The 13,470-nt window shown below is 50.8% G+C and overlaps 1 protein-coding gene, 1 long non-coding RNA gene and 1 other non-coding gene across 3 annotated transcripts; all 3 read right to left on the reverse strand.

Annotated features, from left to right (window-relative positions):
- Positions 1-6,102: 6,102 nt before the first annotated feature.
- On the reverse strand, positions 6,103-8,592 carry Rps16 (ribosomal protein S16). Its single transcript, XM_005086220.4, has 5 exons — positions 8,431-8,592; positions 8,206-8,307; positions 6,520-6,616; positions 6,393-6,440; positions 6,103-6,300 (listed from the first exon to the last, which is right to left on the reverse strand). The coding sequence occupies exons 1-5, from the start codon at positions 8,476-8,478 to the stop codon at positions 6,155-6,157; spliced, it is 441 nt and encodes a 146-aa protein (XP_005086277.1). The 5' UTR covers positions 8,479-8,592; the 3' UTR covers positions 6,103-6,154.
- On the reverse strand, positions 7,670-7,794 carry LOC121135612. The gene has a single exon (XR_005872715.1). It is a non-coding gene; the product is annotated as a small nucleolar RNA SNORA40 (small nucleolar RNA).
- Positions 8,593-10,294: 1,702 nt separating the features above from the next.
- LOC121135512 lies at positions 10,295-13,434 on the reverse strand. The gene is made up of 2 exons (XR_005872616.1): positions 13,117-13,434; positions 10,295-10,875 (listed from the first exon to the last, which is right to left on the reverse strand). It is a non-coding gene; the product is annotated as an uncharacterized LOC121135512 (long non-coding RNA).
- Positions 13,435-13,470: the final 36 nt, after the last annotated feature.

A 13,470-nucleotide genomic window follows, 5' to 3' on the forward strand; every position in this document is an offset into this window, starting at 1 on the left:
CAGGACATGTCAAGTTGGCGTTGTAGGAGCTCTGTCCCTCATTTGGTTTCCTTGGAAACATCCAAGCTCCCCTTTCCCATGAATAGCCTGATTATTATGTCCAACACCCCCCCTAACCACACACAAACACACACCACATCCCTCGTTTGGGACCTCTGCAATTCCTCAACATGTTCTTGCCTCCCACAGAATAACTCCAAGTTGTAGGACAAAAAGGTTTTTATGCTTGTATCCTGCCCCCTCCCAGCAGTGGCTTGCGGGGTAGCATAATTGAAACGGTTTGTTTGGTGATAAAAATGCCAGCTCCTTCCTTCCTTCCCTGTCTGTAATCCTCCCTGGAATTCTGAGGCATCCCTGTGTCGTGGGGCTGTAAATTCAAGTCCTCTTTATTTGGTGTGTGACATTCCTCAGAGCTCTGGCTTTCCTGTCTTCTTGGAATGGTTTTAGCGTCCAGTGAGCATATCCTGTCACTTCTCAAGTGCATCTTAACCCATGACTCACCGGGGAGTCATTCTGATCACACACGGAGCCTCCTAACCTGCAGAGCTCAGGTATCTGGTTGTTAGCCCTTGGCAAGCAGCCAGAGACTGCTTTACTACAGAAGAGAAGAGCTCCTTGCTGGCTTCAAGGTTGTCACTGTGTCAGCTCATTCTGTTTTGACCCTTGGCATCTCTGAGAGGCTGGTGAGGGTTTTGTTTGGATTTGTTTTTGCCATCTGAGAACCAGACTCTTAGGGGCCTGGGATTCCCAGAGTTTGGCCACCAGAGTTTCCCCAACACCCTGAGGATGCTTTTTGTTTGCAGTGCTGGGCATTGAACTCTGCACATACATGAGTGCAAGCATCTTTGGAGCCTAGAGCAGGGCGTCAGAGTCCTCTGCAACTATGAGCTAAGCAGCATGGGTGCTAGACATTGAACTTGGGCCCTCTCCAAGAGCAGTATACACTTTGAGCCACAGGCGTCTTTCCTTGTCTTTAATCCTTACAGAGATGAGGAAAGAGCCTGGGCTACTGAGTGAGACTATCTCAATCCAAAACTAGGGAGAAGAAACAGGCACAGAAGAAACTTGCCTAGTCTCCCCGCTAGGAAAGGGCTGAGCAGGGACCAATCCTCACAGCCCGACTTACCCATCGAGTGCCAAGAGCCACCAGCGTTACAAGAGGTGATTGTGAGTCAACCAGCCCAAGACCAGACTCAGTAAAAGGAGCTGTGTGCTCCCTGAATGCCACCGTGCCCACAGGGCTGCATTGTGTACCGGGGGCTCCTTAGGAGTTGAGTCCTGTGTCTGCCCCCCCACACACACACACACATTCACAGTGACTGAGGCTGGCCCGCCCCGCCTCTGCAGAACTGCACATTCCCAGCCACCCCCAGCTGTAGGAAAGTTCCCAGCCTGGCCCAGGCTCCCAGCGGCGCCGGAATTCCCGGTATTCAAGGAGGTAGGGAGGGAGAAAGGGCCGTCTGCTCCAGAGCCAGGCGCTAGGAGAAACAATTCCCCTCTCCAGATGTGTTCCAGCTGTGCCTCTGGGAAGGAGCCATGCACCCAAGTAAAGGGGTCTCTGGTCCCTCTGGGAAAGCCATAGGTCCCAGGCTAACCTCAGCTGCTCCTTCTCTCTCTCTCTCTCTTTTTTTTTTTTTTTTGGTTTTTCAAGACAGGGTTTCTCTGTGGCTTTGGAGGCTGTCCTGGAACTCGCTCTGTAGACCAGGCTGGCCTCGAACTCACAGAGATCCGCCTGCCTCTGCCTCCCGAGTGCTGGGATTAAAGGCGTGCGCCACCACCGCCCGGCTGCTCGTTCTCTTGATGAAGTCCATTACTACCCCAACTCCTATCCATGCCTTGCAGCCCCAGATTACCAGGAGGACCTCAGGAGGGTTGCCAGCCTGCTTACAGCAACAGTCAGGCTCAAAAAGGGGATAAGGGACAGGGGTTATGTGGCCAGTACCTGCATTCCCAGCTGCTCCAGAGGCTGAGGCGGGAGAATCCCTGATGTTAGCCTTGGCAACAAAACAAAGGCTCTTTTTTTTTTTTTTTTTTTTTTTTTTGGTTATTTTGAGAGGGGGTTTCTCTGTATTGTTTTGGAGACTGTCCTGGAACTCGGTCTGCTGTCCTGGAAATAGTCCTTGTAGACCAGGCTGGCCTCGAACTAAGAGATATGCCTACCTCTGCCTCCCAAGTGCTGGGATTAAAGACGTGCACCACCAACGCCCGGCTTCAAAGGCTCTTCTTAAAGAAAACCAGCTGGGCAGTGGTGGTACATGCCTTTAATCCCAGCACTCTGGAGGCAGAGGTAGGAGGATCTCTGTGAGTTCGAGACCAACCTGGTCTACAAGAACTATTTCCAGGACAGCCTCCAAAACAATAGAGAAACCCTGTCTTGGAAACAAACAAACAAACAAAGGAATAAATGAAATCACTGTGTAGACTTCCAGCTGGACAGTGTGGTGAACACCTTTCATCCAGTGCTCATGTGCAGAGGCCAGCCTGGTCTATGTAGTAAGTTCCAGGATAGCAAGGTTTTGTAAGGAGATCCAGTCTCAAAAAAAAGTGGAGCCTGCTGTCTTTCTCCTTTAGCTTTTGGCCGCTATGTGAAAATGGGGGGGGGGGGCATTTTCTCAGGGACACTCTCCTCACCATCACAGGGTCACCTGAGCATGTCAGGTAATGCCGAGCCTGGCATGCCATCTCCCTGGTATTCAGTGAGCCTTGCTCTACTTCTCTGCCTGACATCTGCACAGCCCATGGGAATGTCCTGTCTGCTGGGTCAGCACTCCAGAGGCAGGCAGATCTTTGAGAATCTGAGGCTCAACATGGCAAGTTCTAGGTCAGCCAAGACTCCATGAAATCCTGTCTCAACAAATAAAAAACTAAATATATGTGAGCAGCTCTCCTCAGTGGCTGTGTGGTCTCCAGGGTGTGTGAATTTTCCTGTCCATTGACAGGGAAGGCCAGTCTCTAAGGTCAGCACTCAGCAGTCCAGCTTGCTTCTATAAGCCAACAACTCTTTCAGTTAACAGCATTTTGTCGAGTGAGCTTTGGTGACCAAGGCCCTTCATCACATCTCTGAGGTGTGTGTGAACAAGACCCAACAATCCACCAGCAGGTTCAGACTTACACCCCCAAGAAACCCTCCAGGCCCTCTGGGCTATTTCGGCTACTCTGTGGACGTGGGCTTCTCCCACAATCGGACTCCTCTGTCCTGGGTCTGCAGGGCAGACTGGATGTAGGGTGACTATCAGATGCGGTGAAGGACCTGGGCCCCTTGAGTGAGCCATTTCCTGGCACACTCCATGTCTTTCTCTACACAGGAAGAGCACACAACAGGACTGATATCCAGAGGCTCCTAGACAATAGCTCCATTTTTAATGTGCATTAAGTGTTTTGCCTGTATGAACATAAAGATATCACATCCCTTGGAAATGGAGTTAATAGTTGAGAACTGCCACATGGATGCTGGGAATTATAACTGGGGACCTCTGGAAAACTAACCAGTGCTCAGTCTTAACTGCTGAGACATCTCTCCAGCCCCTATAATTTTTGTGTCCCCACCTCCCCCAACAGTTTCTGTTTAACAGCCCTGGCTGTCCTGGAACTTGCTCTGTAGACCAGGCTGGCCTCGAACTCACAAGAGATTTGTTCGCTTCTGTCTCCAGATTGTTGGGACTAAAGGTGAGCACTACCACAGCCTGTTGCATTTTTTGAAAGTGTCTTGTAAATTAGGCTAAACTTGAACTCACCACCACAGCCAAGGATGACCTCTGCCAAGTGCTAGGTATACAACCCCACAGCAGACCCAGCCAATAGGATGGTCCATAGCTAAGAGATGAGCACTTGAGCCATCAGTTCATTCAGCTCCGTGACCTCTCCACACTCAACAATGGAGATCTGCCTTGGCCTCAAGCCCCCAGCGCCTAAACCAAGACTGCTACATAAGCAGATTCAGAAGAGCAGAGCACTGAGTTTGCCTGGCCTACTGCCTAGAGATGGGAGGCTCCTAAAACTTTCAAGACCCTTCCAGGATACCAACGACAGCCATACTTCCTTAGCATGGCATGGCCCTGACTTCTCCCATCACCCAGGCAGTCTGGAGTTGCTTTGTATCAGACAGGCCTTACCCATTTCCTCCACTCTTCCTGGCATTTAAACAGTAGGCTGGGTGTGGTGTTCACAGCTCCAGTCCCAGCACTCAGGAGGCTAAGGCAGGGACTCCAGAGCCCTGGAGTTCATGAGCAAAGGCTGTGGAGTATAAGAGCTCAGTGAAGTGCAAAAGCCTGGTACAAAGCCCTGGTTTGCGACCACCAGGCAGGTAATGTGCTGGGTGTGGCGGCAGCTGGGAGGGTCCAGGGCAGCAAGGGCTACACAGAGAAACCCCGTCTGGAAAGCTAATAAAATGTAATGACAGTTGTACACACCCAAGTCTCAGCTACCAAGATGGGAGACATGGCAGGATAGACTGAGTCCAGCATAAGACAACTACTCCTCAAGACCAGAAGGAGATAGGGAGAAAGCTTGATTGGCATAGCTAGTGCTTGCTTTGGGAGCATTAGGACCAGAGTTCAACCCCCCAAAAAAGCAGAGTTGAGGGGATTGGGTGGCCTGGTGGGGTAGTTGAGTGAGGACCAGATTCAATTCCTTCACCCACTTGCCAGCTAACAACCATATGTAACAGGGTTCAGAACACAAGCCAGCTATGCCTGCATACACCTTCAATCTGGCACCTGGCAGATCTCTTGAGTTTGAGGCCAGGCTGGTCTACAGAGAAAGTTCCAGCCCCCCAAAAAAAAAAAAAAAAATGCCTGGAATGGTAACACACATGAGTAAGTATTAACAGGCAGATCCCACCGGGAGGTGGTGGCGCATGCTTTTAGTTCCAGCACTCTAATCTCTGTGAGTTCAAGACCAGCCTGGTCTACAAGAGCTAGTTCCAAGACAGCCTCCAAAGCCAGAGAAACCCAGTCTTGAAAAACCAAAACAGGCAGATCCCTGCAGTTCATGACTGTATTATCAGTAAGAGACCTTGCCAGGCAGTGGTGTGCACGCCTAATTCTAGCACTTGGGAGGCAGATGGAGTTTGAGGTTAGCCTGTCCTACAATGTTCCAAGACAGCCACAGAGAGCTGTTAGAGGAACCCTGTGAGTATGTGTGGGCGCTAGTCTTTACTAATCCATTTATATGGACTAGATTAGACAGCTCACAAACTACAGCTCTTGGGGATCTGGTCTCCCTCAAGCACACACATACATACACTCAAAAATCTTGGGGCTAAGCCGGGCATTGGTGGTGCACACCTTTAATCCCAGCACTCGGGAGGCAGAGGCAGGCGGATCACTGAGTTCGAGACCAGCCTGGTCTACCGAGTGAGTTCCAGGACAGCCTCCAGAGCCACAGAGAAACCCTGTCTCGGAAAACAAAACAAAACTTGGGGCTAGGGCTGGAGAGATGGCTCAGAGGTTAAGAGCAACTGACTGCTCTTCCAGAGGTCCTGAGTTCAATTCCCAGTAACCACATGGTGGCTCACAACCATCTGTTAATGAGATCTGGTGCCCCCTTCTGGTATGTGCAGATATACACTGAGGATGTTGTATTCATAATAAATCTTTAAAAAATCTTGGGGCTAGCCAGGCATTGGTGGTGCACACCTTTAATCTTAGCACAAGGGAGGCAGAGGAATCTCTGAGTTTGAGGCCAGCCTGGTGTCTACCCAGTGAGTTCCAGGACAGGCTCCAAACAATTCAGAGAAACCCTGTCTCAAAAAACCACAAATAAATAATTCTTGGGCCTAGAGAAAAGTCTCCAAGGTTAAGAGCTAGCTGCTCTAGAGGACTTGGACTCAGCATCTCAATGGTAGTTCACTCTAGTCTGTAAAGCCAATTCCAGAGGATGCAACACCTTACAAGAAGTAGACATGTGGTGCACATTTATAAATAACAACTGACTGCTCTTCCAGAGGTCCTGAGTTCAATTCCCAGCAACCACATAGTGGCTCACAACCATCTGTAATGAGATCTGGTGCCCTCTTCTGGTGTACGAGCATACATGCAGGCAAAACACTGTATACATGATAAATAAATCTTTAAAAAAAAAATCACAACAGAAACAGGAATATTAGAGCCCTAGGATGTTTATTACAAAGGCAGCCCTGATCATTAAGATGGGCTCATCGGTAGGATTTCTGGTATCGAGCACGGGCTCCAGGTCCTCCAAACTTTTTGGACTCACAGCGACGAGGATCAGCTACAAGCAGGGTCCGGTCGTACTGGATGAGGATATCTTTGATCTCCTTCTTAGAGGCCTCATCCACATCTGGAGACAAAGGGACAAGAGATTCAAACAACCACAGGTCCTCCGACTTGTGGCCATACTTCCCTCCCACTAGGAAGAACCGTTCCACTCACACTTCTGGTAGTAAGCCACCAGGGCTTTGGAGATGGACTGCCGGATAGCTGCAAGACAATGAAAGTTCGTGAAGACCCGAGCCCTGCTCCAGCTGTCACAGACACAGGCCCAGGTCTTGAGACTCACCGTAAATCTGGGCCACATGACCACCACCCTTCACGCGGACGCGGATATCCACTCCAGCAAATCGCTCCTTGCCCAGCAGCAGGACAGGCTCCAGTAACTAGAGGAATAGGAAGCCAACAAGGTTAAGTCCTAGCCCAGACAGCTTTAATGGCCCTCCTCAGGTGTGCCTCTCCTCTTGTGTGGTTCCTGCCGTCAGAGTCAAAGGAAGACTCAAAACAGCCAAGAGAAAACATCCTTGCTTTAGTGGCAAAAACAAAAAACAAAACAAAACAAAAAAAAAAACCAGGGTAACCTACTCTGGAATCCCTTCAGATTCCCATGCCCATGGGGATTGGAAGAGCACTTAGACACCCTGAAGCTGGAATTATGAATGACAGGCAGTTAAGAAAGCAGGGAAGGCCGGGCGTTGGTGGCGCACGCCTTTAATCCCAGCACTCGGGAGGCAGAGGCAGGCGGATCTCTGAGTTCGAGGCCAGCCTGGTCTACAAAGTGAGTTCCAGGACAGTCTCCAAAGCTACAGAGAAACCCTGTCTCGAAAAACCACACACACACACAAAAAAAAAGAAAGCAGGGAAGAGCCAGGCGTTGTTGGCTGCACGCCTTTAATCCCAGCACTCAGGAGGCAGAGGCAGGTGGATCTCTGTGAGTTCAAGGCCAGCCTCCAAAACAGAGAAACCCTGTCTCGAAAAACCAAAACAAACAACACAAAAAAGAAAGCAAGAAGCAAAGCCAGGTTCTCTATTCTCAGAGTACTGTTATGGAAGCCATCACCAAGACAATTTGCTGATAATACAAAGTTCCAGCAGTCTGCTCTTCCCCTGTCCCAAGCCTTCTTCATTTTGGATCCTGTTTTGTTCAGCATTTATGAGTAGTCTGTCTGAGAGCTCCATGAGGGCCAGGCCCAGAGCCATCTGCATTACTTCTGTTTCCCCAACGCACAACAGGGTAGGCACACAAATAATCCCTCAATCAACTGACAGCCAGTAACAAGGCCCCCACACCCATGATCTCAATGAGACTGGGATTTCCCAGTCTGTGAAGCAAGTTCTTTCCCTTCGGGAGGAATGTTATTTGTTAAAAAGTATCTTCATGGCAGGAGTCTAGTGGCATTATCATGAACACTGTCAACACTGCGAACGGTCTTTGATGCAATATTCCTTCTTACATGTATCAAAACTCATACAACAATGAGTTCTGGGTTGCAAAAGAGGATTTATTTTTGCACCTGTCTTTAAAGTCTTTGTCCACCAGTAAACAAAAACCCATACAAGTGCTACCGTTCTTAGATTTCAGAGAACCCCCTCTGCTTTTTCTTTCATAGGGTTTCCACAGCGCAGCCCACGCTGCCCCAAACCGCGCTTCCTTACGATGGACTCGTAACTCGTGGCTCCGTGCTGGGATCACACACGAGCCTGTAAACTTACACTTCTACGATAGAAATCCACCATCACGCAGCAGACAGCGTTGCTACCGCCCTGCTCCTCGCAGCTGGGTGAGTTTCCAGACGCTGCAGCTAACTTCTATCCTCCTTGCTCTTCAGGACCTTACGTTTTACTGCCCCAACTAGGAAATCTCCCTTCCCCAGGCCGATCGCTAAGTAAGCCACCCTCCTTCCCGCACCTCCGCTTCTCCAACTCCCGGGGCCTTCCCTGCCGTCTCCCCGCCGCCCGCGCCCGACCCCCTCACCTTGTACTGCAGCGTGCGCGGCTCGATCATCTCCAGGGGGCGTCCGTTCACCTTGATGAGCCCGTTCCCCCGTTTGCAGTGCGCCACGGCTGTGGCCGTCTTCTGTAGGAGGCGAGGCGGGGCGGCGTGAGTTCGGGGCCCCGGCTCTCAGGCGGACCCCGGGTCTCCGATGTCCCCCAGCCCCGGCCTGCCCCGGCTCCTTCCATCCCGCGCCCCCTGGCACACCTTGCGTCCGAAGACCTGCACGGACTGAAGCGGACCCTTGGACGGCATGGCTGCGACCCAGCACACGAGCTCCTCACCGCGCGACGCCGCCACCGGAAAAGGAAAGCGCGGGGCCGCCCAGGCCGATTTTTCAGGGTCTGCGCAGGCGCTGTGAGCGCTGCTTCACGACAGATGCGAGCTTTACGGCTGACGCGCGGTCTGCGGAGGGACCGCCCTCGGGCCGGGGAGGAGGCGGTCTCAGGGGTGGGCGGGACGGTGGGGTGGGCGGGACGGTGGGGTGGGCGGGGACTCGGGCAGCGCCTTCGGGGAAGCCGAGGAGTGGACTGTCTGCTCGCTGATGCTCCCCGGGCTCCCCCAGTCGCCCTTCCTCCCACCCAACGCTTCCCCAGGATCCCGTCGGGCCTTCCTGAATCCGCTGCGCTAAAGGAAGCTGGCGTCCCAGCCTAGCCCCCCTCCGCCGCGAATCTACCTGTCCCTAGAATTGTCCTCCCGCCGAGTCTCCCCTTCCTAGTAAGCCGGACCCCCTTTCTCAGAGGCACACCCTTAAAAGTCCCTTTCAAAGCTCTCCCAAAGCCCCTCTCCTCCCGCAGCCCGTCCCACACCCGCCTTCGCCCCAATTACTCCCTCCTCTTCCCCACAACCGCTCCTGGGAAATTAATGCCTCCCAGGACGGCCCTCACCGAGAGAAGCCAGCCCTCAGGACCCATCTTCAGACCAGCTCTCCTAAAAGACCTTCATCCCGAGTTCCCCAAGTCGTCTTGGTTTTTTTGTTTGTTTGTTTGTTTTTGGTTTTTCGAGACAGGGTTTCTCTGTGGCTTTGGAGGCTGTCCTGGAACTCACTCTGTAGACCAGGCTGGCCTCGAACTCATAGAGATCCACCTGCCTCTGCCTCCCAAGTGCTGGGATTAAAGGCGTGCGCCACCAACGCCCGGCAGTCTTGAAAGATTTAATACTTTCAAGACTGCAGATTCCCAGGGAAGGCCTCCGATCTCCCTGGAAATGTAGTTACGGGTACTGGGAGCCAAACTCAGAGGTCCTCTGTGAAAAGCAGTAGGTGCTTTTGCCTACCGAGCCAACTTTCGGGCCTCCAAATTATCGTCATGTTTCCCTAAACCCTCTGCTCTAAGTCTAGCCCACAGGATTCTCCAGCCTACCAATCCTAGGTGAGGAAAGCCAGGTTTTAATTTTTCCAGAGTGCCCGACCCCAGAATTCTCCTAAATCAAGGGATTCTCTCACGGCTACAGTTTTCTCCCAGTTGCCCCCCCCCCTGTTTCTCTAGCATCACAGAGTAGTATAGCGACTCCCCTTGTCAGGGACTTGGAAACAGCTGGAGGGCACGATTGTCAACACAGTAGACTAGATGTGGTCATGCAGAGCTTCCTATTGTCACAAGGAAAGGCGGAGCAGGAAGGGTCAGGAGGATCCATCCTCTCCCTCAGTCCTCCAATCCATAATGAGTGTATGGCCAGACTAGGCTACATGTGACCCTGCCTCAAACAGAAACAAGTTGGACAGTTGGGCGGTGGTGGCTTTAATCCCAGGGAGGCAGAGGCAAGTGAATCTCTGAGCTCAAAGCCAGCCTGGTCTACAGAGCTAGTTCCAGAACAGCTAGGGCTGTTACACAGAGAAACCATGTCTTGAAAAACAAAAGCCGTGTACCAAAGAAAAACAAGTTGGAATCAGACCCGAGTCTGATTCTAGGGACCCATGTGGTAAAAAGAGAAAATTCCTGCAAGACGTCCTCTGAGCTCCATACATGCACTGTGGTACATGTACATACACACACACACACACACACACACACACACACACACACACCTCACAGTTAAATGTAATAAAAGTAAACACAGCAGCAGGTCTCTATGAATTAGATATCAACGTGTATTACAGAGAGTTCTAAGTCTATGTAATGAGACATGTCTAAACAAGCAAAACATGGGACTATCCACTCCCTTGGTAGTGGTAACTCCTTCCTGAAGCTGGAAAATCAGGGAGAAACCTCCGGTCTCTGCCTGTGTGCACTTACGCACGCCTGAACATGTTCCCAGGAAAACAGTACAGCTGGTGTTCTGGCTGTCATATTCTGACCCACTACCCCAACTTTGGAAGGTAAATATATTTTAGGCACATAAATGCTAATTGTGATTACATGCACCTTTAAATAGTGCTTACCGTGCACCAGGTGCTGCTCTAATCTAAATGTCTTACTACGTTGGGTAATGCACTCTCCATTAATTCCATGAGGTGGGCAGGGCCACTGTGTATAGGGATGGCATCTGTAAGGGACAGTTTGTCCTGGACATTGTAGATTCATATTTGTCAACTTCCAGAAGATGGCAGTAATCCTAATCCATTGGTCCTTCTGACGGCCCAGCCCTTACCCCTACTCAGTTTTGCAGTTTCTTTCCGGAGTCCAGGTTGGCTCGCTGGAATTCACACTGTAACTAAGGAGAAGACGGCTTTGAAACCCTGATCTTCCTGCTTCTACCTCCGCAGTTCTGGGACTACAAATGTGCGATGCATCCAATTTTAGAATTGTCCTAGGCTCAGAGGTGGTGGTGCACACCTTTACCCCAGCACTCGAGAGGCAGAGGCAGGCAGATCTCAGTGAGTTCAAGCCCAGCCTGGTCCAAGACAACCAGAAACCCTGTCTCAGAAAAAAAAAAAATCAAAACAAAAAAAGTGTCTTAAGAAAAGGGTGTCTTTTTTCTGTGTTTTAAGCTTTATTTTATTTATTTATTTTGGTTTTTCAATGTGCTCTTAACCATTGAGCCATTTCTCTAGCCCTGGACCTTGTACTTTTTATTCTCCTGTCTCAGAGCCCTTGATGCAGGGTTTGAAGGTGTATACCACCCAGTCACATTCTTCTTGGTTTTTCCAGACAGGGTTTCTCTGTGTAGCCCTGGCTGTCCTGGAACTAGCTCTTGTAGGCCAGGCTGGTCTCGAACTCATAGAGATCTGCCTCTGCCTGCCTATGCCTCTATCTCCTGTGTGCTGGGATTAAAGGCTTGTGCCACCACCACCCAGTTTCTTCTATTTTTAAAAAATGAGAGCCGGGGTTGGTGGCGCACGCCTTTAATCCCAGCACTCGGGAGGCAGAGGCAAGTGGATCTCTGTGAGTTCGAGGCCAAGCCTGGTCTACTGAGCGAGTTTCAGGACAGGCTCCAAAACAACACAGAGAAACCCTGTCTCGATAAACCAAAAAAAAAAAAAAAAAAAAAAAAAGAACAACCAATGAATGAATGCTCTTGACCTAGAAGCCAACTCCCCAGCCCTGGCCTACTTTCCTAGGCTGTAATTCAAACACTTCTCTATTTCCGCCTCCCTCCCTCCCTCTCCACCTCCTTTTTGTCTTCCAGATACTCCCAAAGCCTAAGATATCACTGACACTCTGGGCTTTCTCACTCTCTCTAAAACCGCTTCCCTCCCGCATGCCAAGGCTTGCCAGCCTCCGCTGCCTAACACGCTAGCTGTCTGGGACCGTAGCTCATTAAGGCATGGGTCACTTCCTCCTGTACATCTGGCTGCTGAGGCAGCAGCTGTTGAGGCTTGCAGCCTGTCTGTGCTGCAGTGACGGCTCAGCCTTTAAGAGGACTTGGTGCTCTTCCAGAGGACTCTGGTTTGAGTCCCAGCACCTTCACCATGGTGTTTCAGTGTCACAACCATCTGTAACTCCAGTCCACCCTATTCTGGCCTCCAAGGGCACCAGGAACACACATGGCACACAGACATACACGCAGGAAAACATGCACTCACAGAAAAATGAACAAAAATGGAAAAATCAAATGAACTCGTCCTTGAGCTCCAAAAGAAACAAAAACAACAACAACAACAAAAAAAACGTTATGCTTGTATCCCAGGCAGACGCCGTGAGATTCATTCTTGTCCAAAGCTAGCCTGGTCTATATAATGAGCTTGAGGCCAGCCAGACCCACTGGGTGAGACCTTGTCTTCGTAAAAAAATACAAGCCAGCCGTTTTTAAAAAGGGAAAGAAAACCAAAGCTAAACCTTGTTAAGTGAAAGGCAGCATGTAAAGTGCATATTCTGATACAGGCAGACACTACCACATTTCCCTCCGGCGTTCCATGTGCCCCCTCCCAGGCTGTCCCCAACTCAGCCTCAGACGCCCACTAATCTGCTTGCCCTAAGAACAGCTCGGCTCTGCTTGCTCATAGTTTTGTATGAATGGGATCATACGCTCTGCTAGATTCAGCTGTCTGGCTTCACTCTGTCCATAAATGGTTTTGGAAATGAACTTGTGTTTTTCAGTAGTCTGGTGTCATTTTGTTTCCTCCGGGTCCCGTTTTGTAATCCGGGTCACTTGGAACTTCAGATTCTCCTACCTCAGTCTGACAAGTACTAGGATTACAAGGTGGGTATCACCACTAGCATGTGACTTCTTTTTGGTTTTCGACAGAGATCCGCGTACTATTTGTTTAGTGTGTGTGTGTGTGTGTGTGTGTGTGTGTGTGAGAGAGAGAGAGAGAGAGAGAGAGAGAGAGAGAGAGAGAGAACACACGCACTCGTCATAGCATGTTGTCAGAAGACAACTTTTGGGTATTCTTCCTTCTAAATGGTTCCAGGGATCAAGTCCCCTCAGGCATCGAGACTCTTCATCTGATGAACCATCTAGATGACCCAAACACGTATAATTTTTCATTTTTCCATTAAGGCTGCACAATACCTGTGAACATATACATGAATGCAGTGCGCGCAGAGACCAGAAGAGGACACCAGATCGCATCATTACGGATTGTGGCTGCTGGGAACCGAACTCAGGACCTCTGGAAGAGCGGTCAGCGAGCGCCCTTACCCTCTGAGCATTAACAGAGCCGGCTGCAGTAAACGGGCGGGTTTGGGCATGGCCAGGAACCTGGATTTGACCGGAGTCTGGGGGGTGGGGAACCGCCTCCCGGTGCCGAGGGTGGCGACGTGGAGCAGAGTGAGTCACTGTGTCCACTTCCGACGCCTGCCAGGAAGGCTTAGAGGGCTTACGAGGAACCAGCCCCGCCCCGCCCCGCCCCCGCCCCGCCCCGCC

The sequence above is a fragment of the Mesocricetus auratus genome, unplaced genomic scaffold (assembly GCF_017639785.1).
Source record: "Mesocricetus auratus isolate SY011 unplaced genomic scaffold, BCM_Maur_2.0 Super-Scaffold_100038, whole genome shotgun sequence".
Classification (NCBI taxonomy): domain Eukaryota; kingdom Metazoa; phylum Chordata; class Mammalia; order Rodentia; family Cricetidae; genus Mesocricetus; species Mesocricetus auratus.

Excerpts from the sequence above, each read along its gene's own strand:
- Rps16 (XM_005086220.4), bottom strand. The coding sequence starts at position 8,478 with ATGCCGTCCAAGGGTCCGCTTCAGTCCGTGCAGGTCTTCGGACGCAAG. Across the intron at positions 8,308-8,430 it reads TGCAGGTCTTCGGACGCAAG|AAGACGGCCACAGCCGTGGC; the intron begins GTGTGCCAGGGG and ends CGCCTCCTACAG. Across the intron at positions 6,301-6,392 it reads GGTGGCTTACTACCAGAAGT|ATGTGGATGAGGCCTCTAAG; the intron begins GTGAGTGGAACG and ends CTTTGTCTCCAG.